At 33.4% G+C, this 17,863-nt stretch overlaps 1 protein-coding gene across 1 annotated transcript in view; it reads right to left on the minus strand.

The window, feature by feature from the left end:
• The window catches only part of LOC103044382 (sialic acid-binding Ig-like lectin 5), a 39,015-nt gene extending 22,210 nt beyond the window's left edge, over positions 1-16,805 (minus strand). Inside the window, exon 1 of the mRNA XM_022673921.2 lies at positions 16,514-16,805. Coding sequence (XP_022529642.2) covers positions 16,514-16,784 — 271 coding nt within the window. The 5' untranslated portion in view covers positions 16,785-16,805. The remainder of the gene's footprint in view (positions 1-16,513) is intronic.
• Positions 16,806-17,863: the final 1,058 nt, after the last annotated feature.

Below are 17,863 nucleotides of genomic sequence, written 5' to 3' on the forward strand. Positions count from 1 at the left end.
AGGTAAATTTGTTGTAAAAATATCACTGCTAAGGTAACTTTGTGGTAAAAATATCACTGCTGAGGTAAATTTGTTGTAAAAACATCACTGCTGAGGTAAATTTGTTGTAAAAATATCACTGCTGAGGTAAATTTGTGGTAAAAACATCACTGCTAAGGTAAATTTGTTGTAAAATATCACTGCTGAGGTAAATTTGTTGTAAAAATATCACTGCTAAGTTAAATTTGTGGTAAAAAATATCACTACTAAGGTAAATTTGTTGCGAAAATATCACTACTGAGGTAAATTTGTTGTAAAAATATCACTGCTAAGGTAAATTTGTGGTAAAAATATCACTACTGAGGTAAATTTTTGGTAAAAATAAAACTGCCAAGGTAAATTTTTGGTAAAAATATCACTACTAAGGTAAATTTGTTGCAAAAATATCACTACTGAGGTAAATTTGTTGTAAAAAAATATCACTACTGAGGTAAATTTGTTGTAAAACATATCACTACTGAGGTAAATTTGTTGTAAAAACATCACTGCTGAGGTAAATTTGTTGTAAAAATATCACTACTGAGGTAAATTTGTTGTAAAAATATCACTGCTAAGGTAAATTTGTTGTAAAAACATCACTGCTAAGGTAAATTTGTTGTAAAAACATCACTGCTGAGGTAAATTTGTTGTAAAAATATCACTACTGAGGTAAATTTGTGGTAAAAATATCACTACTAAGGTAAATTTGTGGTAAAAATATCACTACTAAGGTAAATTTGTTGCAAAAATATCACTACTGAGGTAAATTTGTTGTAAAAATATCACTACTGAGGTAAATTTGTTGTAAAAATATCACTACTGAGGTAAATTTGTGGTAAAAATATCACTACTAAGGTAAATTTGTGGTAAAAATATCACTACTAAGGTAAATTTGTTGCAAAAATATCACTGCTGAGATAAATGTGTTGTAAAAATATCACTACTGAGGTAAATTTGTTGTAAAAATATCACTGCTGAGGTAACTTTGTTGTAAAAATATCACTGCTAAGGTAACTTTGTTGTAAAAATATCACTACTGAGGTAAATTTGTTGTAAAAAATATCACTACTGAGGTAAATTTGTTGTAAAAACATCACTGCTGAGGTAAATTTGTTGTAAAAATATCACTGCTAAGGTAAATTTGTTGTAAAAATATCACTGCTGAGGTAAATTTGTTGTAAAATATCACTGCTGAGGTAAATTTGTGGTAAAAAATATCACTACTGAGGTAAATTTGTTGTAAAAATATCACTGCTGAGGTAAATTTGTGGTAAAAACATCACTGCTAAGGTAAATTTGTTGTAAAATATCACTGCTGAGGTAAATTTGTTGTAAAAATATCACTGCTAAGTTAAATTTGTGGTAAAAAATATCACTACTAAGGTAAATTTGTTGCGAAAATATCACTACTGAGGTAAATTTGTTGTAAAAATATCACTACTGAGGTAAATTTGTTGTAAAAATATCACTGCTAAGGTAAATTTGTGGTAAAAATATCACTACTGAGGTAAATTTTTGTTAAAAATATCACTGCCAAGGTAAATTTTTGGTAAAAATATCACTACTAAGGTAAATTTGTTGCAAAAATATCACTACTGAGGTAAATTTGTTGTAAAAAAATATCACTACTGAGGTAAATTTGTTGTAAAACATATCACTACTGAGGTAAATTTGTTGTAAAAACATCACTGCTGAGGTAAATTTGTTGTAAAAATATCACTACTGAGGTAAATTTGTTGTAAAAATATCACTGCTAAGGTAAATTTGTTGTAAAAACATCACTGCTAAGGTAAATTTGTTGTAAAAACATCACTGCTGAGGTAAATTTGTTGTAAAAATATCACTACTGAGGTAAATTTGTGGTAAAAATATCACTACTAAGGTAAATTTGTGGTAAAAATATCACTACTAAGGTAAATTTGTTGCAAAAATATCACTACTGAGGTAAATTTGTTGTAAAAATATCACTACTGAGGTAAATTTGTTGTAAAAATATCACTACTAAGGTAAATTTGTGGTAAAAATATCACTACTAAGGTAAATTTGTGGTAAAAATATCACTACTAAGGTAAATTTGTTGCAAAAATATCACTGCTGAGATAAATGTGTTGTAAAAATATCACTACTGAGGTAAATTTGTTGTAAAAATATCACTGCTGAGGTAACTTTGTTGTAAAAATATCACTGCTAAGGTAACTTTGTTGTAAAAATATCACTACTGAGGTAAATTTGTTGTAAAAAATATCACTACTGAGGTAAATTTGTTGTAAAAACATCACTGCTGAGGTAAATTTGTTGTAAAAATATCACTGCTAAGGTAAATTTGTTGTAAAAATATCACTGCTGAGGTAAATTTGTTGTAAAAATATCACTACTGAGGTAAATTTGTTGTAAAAATATCACTACTGAGGTAAATTTGTTGTAAAAATATCACTGCTGAGGTAAATTTGTTGTAAAAAATATCACTACTGAGGTAAATTTGTTGTAAAAATATCACTACTGAGGTAAATTTGTTGTAAAAATATCACTACTGAGGTAAATTTGTTGTAAAAAATATCACTACTGAGGTAAATTTGTTGTAAAAACATCACTGCTGAGGTAAATTTGTTGTAAAAATATCACTACTGAGGTAAATTTGTTGTAAAAATATCACTGCTAAGGTAAATTTGTGGTAAAAATATCACTACTAAGGTAAATTTATTGCAAAAATATCACTACTGAGGTAAATTTGTTGTAAAAATATCACTACTGAGGTAAATTTGTTGTAAAAATATCACTGCTAAGGTAAATTTGTGGTAAAAATATCACTACTAAGGTAAATTTGTGGTAAGAAATATCACTACTAAGGTAAATTTGTTGCAAAAATATCACTGCTGAGATAAATGTGTTGTAAAAATATCACTACTGAGGTAAATTTGTTGTAAAAAAAAATATCACTACTGAGGTAAATTTGTTGTAAAAATATCACTGCTAAGGTAACTTTGTGGTAAAAATATCACTGCTAAGGTAAATTTGTTGTAAAAATATCACTACTGAGGTAAATTTGTTGTAAAAAATATCACTACTGAGGTAAATTTGTTGTAAAAACATCACTGCTGAGGTAAATTTGTTGTAAAAATATCACTACTGAGGTAAATTTGTTGTAAAAATATCACTGCTGAGGTAAATTTGTTGTAAAAAATATCACTACTGAGGTAAATTTGTTGTAAAAATATCACTACTGAGGTAAATTTGTTGTAAAAAATATCACTACTGAGGTAAATTTGTTGTAAAAATATCACTGCTGAGGTAAATTTGTTGTAAAAAATATCACTACTGAGGTAAATTTGTTGTAAAAATATCACTACTGAGGTAAATTTGTTGTAAAAAATATCACTACTGAGGTAAATTTGTTGTAAAAACATCACTGCTGAGGTAAATTTGTTGTAAAAATATCACTACTGAGGTAAATTTGTTGTAAAAAATATCACTGCTAAGGTAAATTTGTGGTAAAAATATCACTACTAAGGTAAATTTGTTGCAAAAATATCACTACTGAGGTAAATTTGTTGTAAAAATATCACTACTGAGGTAAATTTGTTGTAAAAATATCACTGCTAAGGTAAATTTGTGGTAAAAATATCACTACTAAGGTAAATTTGTGGTAAGAAATATCACTACCAAGGTAAATTTGTTGCAAAAATATCACTGCTGAGATAAATGTGTTGTAAAAATATCACTACTGAGGTAAATTTGTTGTAAAAAAAAATATCACTACTGAGGTAAATTTGTTGTAAAAATATCACTGCTAAGGTAACTTTGTGGTAAAAATATCACTACTGAGGTAAATTTGTTGTAAAAAATATCACTACCTGAGGTAAATTTGTTGTAAAAACATCACTGCTGAGGTAAATTTGTTGTAAAAATATCACTACTGAGGTAAATTTGTTGTAAAATATCACTGCTGAGGTAAATTTGTTGTAAAAAATATCACTACTGAGGTAAATTTGTTGTAAAAATATCACTGCTGAGGTAAATTTGTTGTAAAAAATATCACTACTGAGGTAAATTTGTTGTAAAAATATCACTGCTAAGGTAAATTTGTCGTAAAAATATCACTACTGAGGTAAATTTGTTGTAAAAAATATCACTACTGAGGTAAATTTGTTGTAAAAACATCACTGCTGAGGTAAATTTGTTGTAAAAATATCACTGCTGAGGTAAATTTGTTGTAAAATATCACTACTGAGGTAAATTTGTTGTAAAAAATATCACTACTGAGGTAAATTTGTTGTAAAAATATCACTACTGAGGTAAATTTGTTGTAAAATATCACTGCTGAGGTAAATTTGTTGTAAAAAATATCACTACTGAGGTAAATTTGCTGTAAAAATATCACTGCTGAGATAAATTTATGGTAAAAAAATAACAGTGATGAGCTAGCTAACTGTGTAACTAGAATAGCATGAATTAATAGTTGAAATTAAGTAAAATATGAAATTTGTTCAATACATATTTTTTAAATTTTAGGATTAGAATATTTTTTATTTGATAAGAAAGACATTTATTTATTAAATGCCAAAAAAAGTAACACATTTTATATAAAAATAAACAATTTCTACATTTGCACTTGTTCCTCACCCCTTTCAGACACACATCACACTCTCACCCACAAACATTCACACATATATTTCTCACATACTCACATTCTGTATCTCATCTAAAAATGCAGATTCACACATATATCTTTCACATCACGCATCTGTGGATGCTGCCTATCTATCTATCTATCTATCTATCTATCTATCTATCTATCTATCTATCTATCTATCTATCTATCTATCTATCTGCTTCATTCTGGTCAGGAATCATTGGGTTACACCTGCAATTTTTCAGGTCTATTAATTGTGTCTAATATGTGTTGCATCATGTTTTTTTGTATTGTTCCAATTTTGTGCAGTGGTGTGAAAAAAGTGGTGTTTACCCTCTTCATGATTTCTTGTTTTTTTGTATGTTTGTCACTCTGAAATGTTTCAGATGATCCATCAAATTTAAATATTAGTCAAAGACAACACAATTAAACACAAAATGCAGTTTTTAACATGGCCCTGTGTGAAAAAGTGTTTACCCTCTAAACCTAATAACTGGTTGGGCCACACTTAACACACCAACAACTGCAATCAATCGTTTGCTGTAACTTGCAATTCTTTACAGAATTGTTGTAATTCCACCACATTGGAGGGTTTATTAAGCATAAACCACCTTTTTTTAAGATCATGCTACAGCATCTCAATCGGATTCAGGTCAGGACTTTAACTAGTAAACTCCAAAGTATTTACTTTGGCCATTTAGTCATTAAGAGGTGGACTTGATGCTGTGTTTTGGGTCACTGTCCTGCTGCAGAACCCAAGTTCAGCTTGAAGACTTTTTGGTATATAGCAGAATTCATGGTTCCATTTATCACAGCAAGTTTTCCAGGTCATGAAGCAGCAAAGCAGCTCCAGACCGTCATCACACTACCACCACCATGTTTTACTGTAGCTATAAAGTTATTTTTCTAAAATGCTGTGTTACTTTTATATCAGATGTAATTGAACACACGATGCAACAAGTTTAAAGTTTGCCTCGTCAATCCACAGAGCTGTATATCCATATTTTCCCGAAAATCTTAAGGGATCATCAAGATGTTTTCTGGTAAAATTGAGATGTGCATTAATGTACTTTTTGCTCAGCAGTGTATTTTTTCAGTTAGCATTTTAACAGATATTATAAAAATATCAATACTGAGGTAAATTTGTTGTAAAAATATCACTGCAAAGGTAAATTTGTGGTAAAAATATCACTACTGAGGTAAATTTGTTGTAAAAATATCACTACTAAGGTAAATTTGTTGCAAAAATATCACTACTGAGGTAAATTTGTTGTAAAAATATCACTACTGAGGTAAATTTGTTGTAAAAATATCACTGCTAAGGTAAATTTGTGGTAAAAATATCACTACTAAGGTAAATTTGTTGCAAAAATATCACTACTGAGGTAAATTTGTTGTAAAAATATCACTACTGAGGTAAATTTGTTGTAAAAATATCACTGCTAAGGTAAATTTGTGGTAAAAATATCACTACTGAGGTAAATTTGTTGTAAAAAATATCACTGCTAAGGTAAATTTGTGGTAAAAATATCACTACTAAGGTAAATTTGTTGCAAAAATATCACTACTGAGGTAAATTTGTTGTAAAAATATCACTACTGAGGTAAATTTGTTGTAAAAAATATCACTACTGAGGTAAATTTGTTGTAAAAACATCACTGCTGAGGTAAATTTGTTGTAAAAATATCACTACTGAGGTAAATTTGTTGTAAAAATATCACTGCTAAGGTAAATTTGTGGTAAAAATATCACTACTAAGGTAAATTTGTTGCAAAAATATCACTACTGAGGTAAATTTGTTGTAAAAAAAAATATCACTACTGAGGTAAATTTGTTGTAAAAATATCACTGCTAAGGTAACTTTGTGGTAAAAATATCACAACTGAGGTAAATTTGTTGTAAAAATATCACTGCTAAGGTAACTTTGTGGTAAAAATATCACTACTGAGGTAAATTTGTGGTAAAAATATCACTACTGAGGTAAATTTGTTGTAAAAATATCACTGCTAAGGTAACTTTGTGGTAAAAATATCACTACTGAGGTAAATTTGTTGTACAAAATATCACTACTGAGGTAAATTTGTTGTAAAAACATCACTGCTGAGGTAAATTTGTTGTAAAAATATCACTACTGAGGTAAATTTGTTGTAAAAAAATATCACTACTGAGGTAAATTTGTTGTAAAAACATCACTGCTGAGGTAAATTTGTTGTAAAAATATCACTACTGAGGTAAATTTGTTGTAAAAAATATCACTACTGAGGTAAATTTGTTGTAAAAACATCACTACTGAGGTAAATTTGTGGTAAAAACATCACTGCTGAGGTAAATTTGTCGTCAAATATCACTGCTGAGGTAAATTTGTTGTAAAAAATATCACTACTGAGGTAAATTTGTGGTAAAAAATATCACTACTGAGGTAAATTTGTTGTAAAAATATCACTGCTGAGGTAAATTTGTTGTAAAAAATATCACTACTGAGGTAAATTTGTTGTAAAAATATCACTACTGAGGTAAATTTGTGGTAAAAATATCACTACTGAGGTAAATTTATGGTAAAAAATAACACTGCTGAGCTAGCTAACTGTGTAACTAGAATAGCATGAATTAATAGTTGGAATTAAGTAAAATATGAAATTTGTTCAATACCGTATTTTTCGGACTATAAGGCGCACTTAAAAACTTTTAATTTTCACAAAAATTGACAGTGCGTCTTATAATACGGTGCACCTTTTGTATGGATTTTACTCGTCAGGTTGTAAGGAGCAGTAAACACACACTCCGTGCAGCGTTATAGAGAGTTTCAGTGCTATACAGAGTCCAGAGCCGTGCAGCTCCGAGGCTGAGCAGCAATAGCATTAGCTAGATGCTAACCGCTAAGCTAGCTAGCTTATTCACTGAGATCAGTATTATCTAAATTTTACTCGTCAGGTTGTAAGGAGCAGTAAACACACACTCCGTGCAGCGTTATACAGAGTTTCAGTGCTATACAGAGTCCAGAGCCGTGCAGCTCCGAGGCTGGAGCAGCAAATAGCATTAGCTAGCTTATTCACTGTTCAGAGATCAGTATTATCTAAATTTTACCCGTCAGGTGTAAGGAGCAGTAAACACACACTCCGTGCAGAGCCGTGCCGCTCCGAGGCTGGAGCAGCAATAGCATTAGCTAGATGCTAACCGCTTAGCTAGCTAGCTTTTTCACTGTTCAGAGATCAGTATTTTCTAAATTTAGCACTTTTAATACTGCTGGAGCAGTATTATTAGAGTTAGATGCTAATCGCTAAGCGTTCACCGTTCAGAGGTGAGTTATCGGCCTGTAAGTCTGTGCTGCTTTGCCTGGCTAGCATTAGCTAGATGCTAAGCGCTAACTCTCTCAGAGGTGAGTTTTATCAGCCTGTAATCTGCTTGTTTACCGTGTTAAAACAAGCTACGGGGGACGAATCGCTAGCTAATATCTCACTGTCTTACCAGAACACGCAGGATTACTCAGTGTAACGCTGTCGTTTAAGTTTGGGTTAACTTTACTAGTTTAGGTGACTAGCTAGCGTGCTAGCGGATAGCTATGCTAACGCTGGTGCAGCAAGCCTTAGTGGACATCTGGAAATCTAAGCTTACTGTAAATAAACTGAAGCACGTTACTCACCCAAATAAACAGTTTTCAGGAGAGGAATCTGTGTAGATTAATATCCAGTAGAGGTGGGCGGATCGATCCAAATATCGATAATATCGATACCAACGCTGGTATTGGTATTGAGCAATACTCGTGTAAAAATATCGATATTCAAGCTTTTTTCTCTGCTGCACGCACTGACTGCTGCGCACGAGATTCTCCACAGTCTACTCTCTGGTCTCTTGTTGTTGCACATGCGTCACATGGCTCAGCAAAGCCAGTCAAACCGCCACACAGGTAGGCTCAGCCTGGCCCCGCCCACTCAGCGCTCTCCTCGAGTCGACACGCCTCTACCTCAGGAGATTAGTGTTGAGTGATATTTTTTTACACTCTGTTTATTTAAGAAAAACTTGCATTTCAATTGCACTGAAAGGAAGACAATTCCTTATTTTTTATTGTTTTTCCAAATGACAATTCTATTAAAAAAAAGAAACAAAGAAACAAAGAACTAGAAAAGATGTCTAGTGAGGGGAGAATTTTTATTTTATTTTTAAATATTTTTTTACTTTATATTTAAACTTTGTTTTGTTACTGTTCCATTGTTTCTAAACAAAAAATGTTGATTGTGATACTAAAGTATTTTGTTATCACTTACAATGTTTGGTGAAATTATATCCTAGGTTTTTGGATCATTTGGATCTTAAATAATAAAAAGTCATATCAATTGACTAATCTTCTTCTCATTTCTATTTTTTTTTCACTCTTTCCAGTGTTACAGTGTAACAATTTAGCAAGTTAAAGAAATACAAATGTGAGTTATAAAGGAACTCTGGCAAGGTGTTAAATGTTTAACTATTTTGAAAGTGTTGATTTAACTCGAAAGAGTGTGGAGCTACAGAATATAAACCCTGAAAAAGAGTTAAGATCAACTCTGTGGGAGTTAATTTAACACTTACCTTTTTGCTGTGTAGTTTCAAACATAAAATCCTGGCCCGTGTTTCTGTCTCGACTGGCTGTAGAAACATTTGTCTGGGATTCCCACCATCTTGTTTTTAATTTATTGAGTGTAATGATGTCATGTGACTATCACCAGATGGTATGGGCAGTGTCGACATATCAGACCAAAGGGTCAACGTTTAAGAAAATAAAGTATGGTGCAGAAATGGCGGAGGAGCAGAAATACAACGTCCACATATGAGGACGCAGGGTCTCAAAAGGTTAAATATTAAAAAGTATCGGTATCAGTATCGATATCGGCAATACTGGCCCTGCGTTTACTTGGTATCTCATCGATACCAAAATTCCCGGTATCGCCCACCTCTAATATCCAGCACTCGTTTGACTTTGAAAGAGCTAGATTTGTATACTGAGACGCTCCACCGGCAAGCGACCACCCCCGGTGGGGGAAGGGAAACATGGCGCCACCCCTGTTCACTTTGATATAGGCACCCTTTCTAGTGTCACTTAACGCACCTTATAATGTGATGCGCCCTATGTATGGAAAAATAGCAGAAAATAGGCGTTCTTTGATAGTACGTCTTATAATACGGTGCGCCTTATAGTCCGAAAAATACGGTACATATTTTTTAAATTTTAGGATTAGAATAATTTTTATTTGATAAGAAAGACATTTATTTATTAAATGCCAAAAAAGTAACACATTTTATATAAAAATAAACAATTTCTACATTTGCACTTGTTCCTCACCCCTTTCAGACACACATCACACTCTCACCCACAAACATTCACACATATATTTCTCACATACTCACATTCTGTATCTCATCTAAAAATGCAGATTCACACATATATCTTTCACATCACGCATCTGTGGATGCTGCCTATCTATCTATCTATCTGTCTGTCTGTCTGTCTATCTATCTGCTTCATTCTGGTCAGGAATCATTGGGTTACACCTGCAATTTTTCAGGTCTATTACTTGTGTCTAATATCTGTTGCATCATGTTTTTTTGTATTGTTCCAATTTTGTGCAGAGGTGTGAAAAAAGTGGTGTTTACCCTCTTCATGATTTCTTGTTTTTTTGTATGTTTGTCACTCTGAAATGTTTCAGATGATCCATCAAATTTAAATATTAGTCAAAGACAACACAATTAAACACAAAATGCAGTTTTTAACATGGCCCTGTGTGAAAAAGTGTTTACCCCATAAACCTAATAACTGGTTGAGCCACACTTAGCACACCAACAACTGCAATCAATCGTTTGCTGTAACTTGCAATTCTTTAAAGAATTGTTGTAATTCCACCACATTGGAGGGTTTATTAAGCATAAACCACCTTTTTTAAGATCATGCTACAGCATCTCAATCGGATTCAGGTCAGGACTTTAACTAGTAAACTCCAAAGTATTTACTTTGGCCATTTAGTCATTAAGAGGTGGACTTGATGCTGTGTTTTGGGTCACTGTCCTGCTGCAGAACCCAAGTTCAGCTTGAAGACTTTTTGGTATATAGCAGAATTCATGGTTCCATTTATCACAGCAAGTTTTCCAGGTCATGAAGCAGCAAAGCAGCTCCAGACCGTCATCACACTACCACCACCATGTTTTACTGTAGCTATAAAGTTATTTTTCTAAAATGCTGTGTTACTTTTATATCAGATGTAATTGAACACACGATGCAACAAGTTAAAAGTTTGCCTCGTCAATCCACAGAGCTGTATATCCATATTTTCCCGAAAATCTTAAGGGATCATCAAGATGTTTTCTGGTAAAATTGAGATGTGCATTAATGTACTTTTTGCTCAGCAGTGTATTTTTTCAGTTAGCATTTTAACAGATATTATAAAAATATCACTACTGAGGTAAATTTGTGGTAAACATATCACTACTAAGGTAAATTTGTTGCAAAAATATCACTACTGAGGTAAATTTGTTGTAAAAATATCACTACTGAGGTAAATTTGTTGTAAAAAATATCACTACTGAGGTAAATTTGTTGTAAAAACATCACTGCTGAGGTAAATTTGTTGTAAAAATATCACTACTGAGGTAAATTTGTTGTAAAAATATCACTGCTAAGGTAAATTTGTGGTAAAAATATCACTACTGAGGTAAATTTGTTGTAAAAAATATCACTACTGAGGTAAATTTGTTGTAAAAATATCACTACTGAGGTAAATTTGTGGTAAAAATATCACTACTGAGGTAAATTTGTTGTAAAAATATCACTACTGAGGTAAATTTGTTGTAAGAATATCACTGCTAAGGTAAATTTGTGGTAAAAATATCACTACTAAGGTAAATTTGTTGCAAAAATATCACTACTGAGGTAAATTTGTTGTAAAAACAATATCACTACTGAGGTAAATTTTTTGTAAAAATATCACTGCTAAGGTAACTTTGTGGTAAAAATATCACTACTGAGGTAAATTTGTCGTAAAAATATCACTACTAAGGTAAATTTGTTGTAAAAATATCACTACTGAGGTAAATTTGTTGTAAAAATATCACTGCTAAGGTAACTTTGTGGTAAAAATATCACTACTGAGGTAAATTTGTTGTAAAAAATATCACTACTGAGGTAAATTTGTTGTAAAAACATCACTGCTGAGGTAAATTTGTTGTAAAAATATCACTACTGAGGTAGATTTGTTGTAAAAAATATCACTACTGAGGTAAATTTGTTGTAAAAACATCACTGCTGAGGTAAATTTGTTGTAAAAACATCACTGCTGAGGTAAATTTGTTGTAAAAATATCACTACTGAGGTAAATTTGTTGTAAAAAATATCACTACTGAGGTAAATTTGTTGTAAAAAAAATATCACTACTGAGGTAAATTTTTTGTAAAAATATCACTGCTAAGGTAACTTTGTGGTAAAAATATCACTACTGAGGTAAATTTGTCGTAAAAATATCACTGCTAAGGTAACTTTGTGGTAAAAATATCACTACTGAGGTAAATTTGTGGTAAAAATATCACTACTGAGGTAAATTTGTTGTAAAAACATCACTGCTGAGGTAAATTTGTTGTAAAAATATCACTACTGAGGTAGATTTGTTGTAAAAAATATCACTACTGAGGTAAATTTGTTGTAAAAACATCACTGCTGAGGTAAATTTGTTGTAAAAATATCACTACTGAGGTAAATTTGTTGTAAAAAATATCACTACTGAGGTAAATTTGTGGTAAAAACATCACTATTGAGGTACATTTGTGGTAAAAACATCACTGCTGAGGTAAATTTGTCGTCAAATATCACTGCTGAGGTAAATTTGTTGTAAAAAATATCACTACTGAGGTAAATTTGTTGTAAAAACATCACTACTGAGGTAAATTTGTTGTAAAAATATCACTGCTGAGGTAAATTTGTTGTAAACAATATCACTACTGAGGTAAATTTGTTGTAAAAAATATCACTACTGAGGTAAATTTATGGTAAAAAATATCACTACTGAGGTAAATTTATGGTAAAAAATAACAGTGCTGAGCTAGCTAACTGTGTAACTAGAATAGCATGAATTAATAGTTGAAATTAAGTAAAATATGAAATTTGTTCAATACATATTTTTTAAATTTTAGGATTAGAATATTTTTTATTTGATAAGAAAGACATTTATTTATTAAATGCCAAAAAAGTAACACATTTTATATAAAAATAAACAATTTCTACATTTGCACTTGTTCCTCACCCCTTTCAGACACACTCTCACCCACAAACATTCACACACACATTTCTCACATACTCACATTCTGTATCTCATCTAAAAATGCAGATTCACACATATATCTTTCACACTGACACATCTGTGGATGCTGCCTATCTATCTATCTATCTATCTATCTATCTATCTATCTGTCTGTCTGTCTGTCTGTCTGTCTGTCTGTCTGTCTGTCTGTCTGTCTGTCTGTCTGTCTGTCTATCTATCTATCTATCTATCTATCTATCTATCTATCTATCTATCTATCTATCTATCTGCTTCATTCTGGTCAGGAATCATTGGGTTACACCTGCAATTTTTCAGGTCTATTACTTGTGTCTAATATCTGTTGCATCATGTTTTTTTGTATTGTTCCAATTTTGTGCAGAGGTGTGAAAAAAGTGGTGTTTACCCTCTTCATGATTTCTTGTTTTTTTGTATGTTTGTCACTCTGAAATGTTTCAGATGATCCATCAAATTTAAATATTAGTCAAAGACAACACAAATAAACACAAAATGCAGTTTTTAACATGGCCCTGTGTGAAAAAGTGTTTACCCCATAAACCTAATAACTGGTTGGGCCACACTTAACACACCAACAACTGCAATCAATCGTTTGCTGTAACTTGCAATTCTTTACAGAATTGTTGTAATTCCACCACATTGGAGGGTTTATTAAGCATAAACCACCTTTTTTTAAGATCATGCTACAGCATCTCAATCGGATTCAGGTCAGGACTTTAACTAGTAAACTCCAAAGTATTTACTTTGGCCATTTAGTCATTAAGAGGTGCTGTGTTTTGGGTCACTGTCCTGCTGCAGAACCCAAGTTCATTTCAGCTTGAGGACTTTTTGGTAGACAGCGGAATTCACGGTTCCATTTATCACATCAAGTTTTCCAGGTCATGAAGCAGCAAAGCAGCTCCAGACCGTCATCACACTACCACCACCATGTTTTACTGTAGCTATAAAGTTATTTTTCTGAAATGCTGTGTTACTTTTATATAAGATGTAATTGAACACACAATCAAAAAAGTTTAACGTTTGTCTCGTCAATCCACAAAGCAGTTTCCTAAAAGTCTTAGGGATCATTAAGATGTTTTCTGGTAAAATTGAGACGAGCCTTAATGTTCTTTTTGCTCATCAGTGTTTTTCATCTTGGCATTTTGCCATGCAGGACATTTTAGCACAGTATTTTCAGTCTATTCTCATACATAAGGTGCACTGGCTTATAAAACATAAAATTTTTTAATTTTTACAAAATAAATAACTTTAATAATAACAGAAAAATAAATATGAAATATAAAACTAAACCAAAAATACTAACAAAATATAATCTTACGAATTTCAAAAGATAAAAACAAAAAAACTTGTCTGTATCTTAACAGCACAGAGCTTTTTGCATCTGAGCAAAGGATACTGACCTGTACAGAGCCCCTAAGCTGACATTATGTAAAAAAAATAATAATAATGCATGGCCACGAGATCCTAAGGTGTGGGAATGAGATAAATAAACATGGGAACAAGATTCTAATGCATGGGAAGATAATTAAGGCGTGGGAAGGAGTTCATTCAATCTAGCCGGAGAATAATAAAGCTTGCTTTTCTGTTAATGAATGCTAATGAAGAATATATACTGAATATTATATCAAAGCTCCTTTTAATCCAAGCGATAATCTTTAGTAAGAAAATGGATAGTTGGTGAATTGGTTTATGATTATTTTAATCTCTGAATGAATGATGGTGATATTTTGGAGTCTCTTGCAGTGAGACATGGAATAACTATAAGTTAAAGACACTTAATTCTTATTCTAAAAGCTGATTGGCTCGGGCGCGGACAGTATGCAGAGCCGTTTATCTTCCTTACACAGTTATATTGTGCACAGCCTCTGAGATCTGCTTGCTTTGTTAGCTGTGAAACAAAAAACCTTGTGGCCACGCCTTAACAGCTACGATTGAATTAACTTATTCCCACGCCTTAATAAGCTGTGACCACGCCTTAATTAACTTGTTAACTCAGTAACATGATATCAACTTAGGGGCTCCATAGACCTGCACTTTCATGCTGTGAAGATACACCAGCAGCTCATTTAAGGGAACAGCGATGTTATTTTATTCTGTTTATTGTTGAGGTAAAAGTTGTGTTTGCTTGCTGCAGTGCGTCCGTGTGTGTGTGAGCGGGTGTGTGCATGGTCTGCATTGTGATCACAAGGTGTGAAATTAGACTGTTGACAGGATGTAAGATAGCAAAGAGCATAGTGACAGAACTTGCGCAGGGTGTGAAACCCGAGTCTGCGCAGTAGAGACCAGAGGAGGGAGAACGACTGTGGAGAGACAGCCTACTCATTTAAATAAACCCGCCCCTGAGGGCTGCCTCCACAGAGCTATACACAGTGTATGGTCCCGCCCATACAGTCATTGGTCCCACCCCGGCTAGGTGTAACCCAGCCCTTGTACGATAACCACACCTTTTTGAATAGAGCTGAATAACATTTTAAAAAATGAATTCTGTGGGGATATAAACATTTAACAATATAAGCAGAGGTTACACTAGCTGCTGCATTTAAATAATGGAGGTAGAGTTACAGTATATTGGTAAAAAAACGTGATTGAAAGTTTTCTGTTTTGCCATTGAAACCTATGGGGACGGGTGGGGTTACACAGCTTTCTGCAACCGAACAGCAGGGGGCGCCCGACCTGTGGTGGCTTCACTTTTGAGAGACGATGCTCTGTCCAGCTATATACAGTCTATGAGCTCCCCAAGAACCAAGTGCTGGTTCGCTGTGCCTATGGGTGCAGTGTGAGCCCAGTTAGATTGGTGATGATTCATCACCTCCAGTAGCAGCATTAGCTTAGCACAGGCTAGCACCCAGCCAAAGCACTCTTGCATGTGGCCCGCTGTGTTGGCTCGAATTTTGTGGAAAAAAAAGAAAGAAAATCCATCAGTCACCTCGGCTGCAGTCTGATAGCTGGATAGCTAGGCTAGGCTAGGCTAAGCTAATGCTAAGCTAACAACCCAGCACACAGGCAGAAATGCTCGCAAACGCACAGCTCTCACATGAAGACGACTCCAGGTAGCAGGAGTGGAGAGTTTCAGCGTTATAAAAAAGTCCTAAATTAATTATTAACCACCTTAAATTTCACTGTTCTTCATTTTTTCCTAAATTTGATTTCAAGCTAACGTTCATGGTGTTAGCATGTATAAACCATACGCCGTTTTGTAGTTACAGTTCTGTTACGGTTCACTTGTTGTGACTTGTTGCACAGTCCGTATTAAAGCATAATTATTATAGATTTCTTGAGGGTCTTTTCATTTTCTTTATTCATTTTGTAAAAAAAAAATGTTGTTTAAAAGCAATAAATAATTTATGGTACTTTTATACTTTAAGTAGGTTTGAAATCTTTTTACTTTTACACTTTTACTTAAAGAGTAAAAAGCTTGAAGTCTTTTGAACCCTTGTATCTATACTTCTACCTACAGAGTAATGAATGGAGATACTTTTTCACAAATTTGGAATTCTTGTAAATACGACAAATAATCAAAAAGAAGGGTTTAATTATAGTTTTTATTATTTTGGTGGTAGACTGGTTTACTCACATAAGACGTTGATCTGAAGTTTTTTGCTGGACATCGTTTGACTGCTGAAGGTGCTTTGGCAGCTGAGATACTTCTCGTGATCCTGAAGGTTTGGTTTGAACTTTGCTTGGAACACTGAAGTCCACAGTCCGTCCTGGTCCTTTGTGGTGGTCACACTGTTAGAAACACTAGATAAGCCAATCCATTTGACCGTTGGTGGAGATGAAGGACAGGAATGACGGATTGAGCAGGTGGCGGAGAACAGTTTTCCCTCCACTTGCTGGCTGTCCATGGAAATGCGGGGATACCCAGGTTTCACTGGAAAAAGCACAAACCAGCATGACAGTCATTATTCCCTTTAAGAGGCAGGTGAGCTCTGACTTTGGTGCGTTCGTATCTTAACAGTAAAGCTGTAAGTGGTATTAGTGAATATAGTAACTCTGTATTGTAGTAGAGAAGTGGGCGGAGCTTCTAGATAGGCATGGTGAACATAAGGCTTGTGTTGTGTACAGTAGTAAAGTTGTAGTAAAGTGGTATTAGTGAATATAGTAACTCTGTATTGTAGTAGAGAAGTGGGCGGAGCTTCTAGATGGACATGGTGAATATAAGGCTTGTGTTGTGTACAGTAGTAAAGTTGTAAGTGGCATTAATGAATACTCACCAGTTTTTATTTTGATGAGATGATAGTCGTTACCGGTGTCAGGATGGATCCATGGATACAGATTTTCATCATTGTCTTCTGGGCGAACTCTGTAGATCCTCAGGCTGCAGTCCCCTTCTGAAGAACTTCCTGGGGCTGATGTTCTTCCTCTGAAATCGTCTCTTATATCTTCAGTCTTTCTGGAATACACTACTGGGGATGATAATTGTCTGTGAAGGTACCAAACCACATGAGAGTGTGGGCTGGTGCGACATGGTAGTGTAACACAGCTTCCCTCAACAGCTGTAACTGATTCTGGCACATGAACGTCCCGACCATGGCAAAGACAGATCAGCACTGAAACTGTAGAAACAGAAGAATGAAGAGTTAAAGTTAAGTTATCTCTACTTTACTGGATTAATTATTGTTCAGATTAATTTTTACTTCTACTTTTTACATTTTCACACAATGATCTGAATTTTCTACTCCTTACATTTTACAGTAAAAACAGCCTCGTTACTCCTATTTTATTTCAGCTTGTTTTCATTCGGGCTTCTCATCATTCAATAAAACCCCTATCCAGATAAATCTCTCCATCCAGATAGAGTGAATCTGATTGTGATAAATAAAATCGTCAGTGTGCCTTATAATCCGGTTCTCCTTATGTATAAATTTAACCAGTCAGCCCTAGCGCTAAACTCTGCCGTTCAGAGTTTAGTATTATCGGCCTG

Source organism: Astyanax mexicanus, chromosome 1, assembly GCF_023375975.1.
Source record: "Astyanax mexicanus isolate ESR-SI-001 chromosome 1, AstMex3_surface, whole genome shotgun sequence".
NCBI classification, from domain to species: domain Eukaryota; kingdom Metazoa; phylum Chordata; class Actinopteri; order Characiformes; family Acestrorhamphidae; genus Astyanax; species Astyanax mexicanus.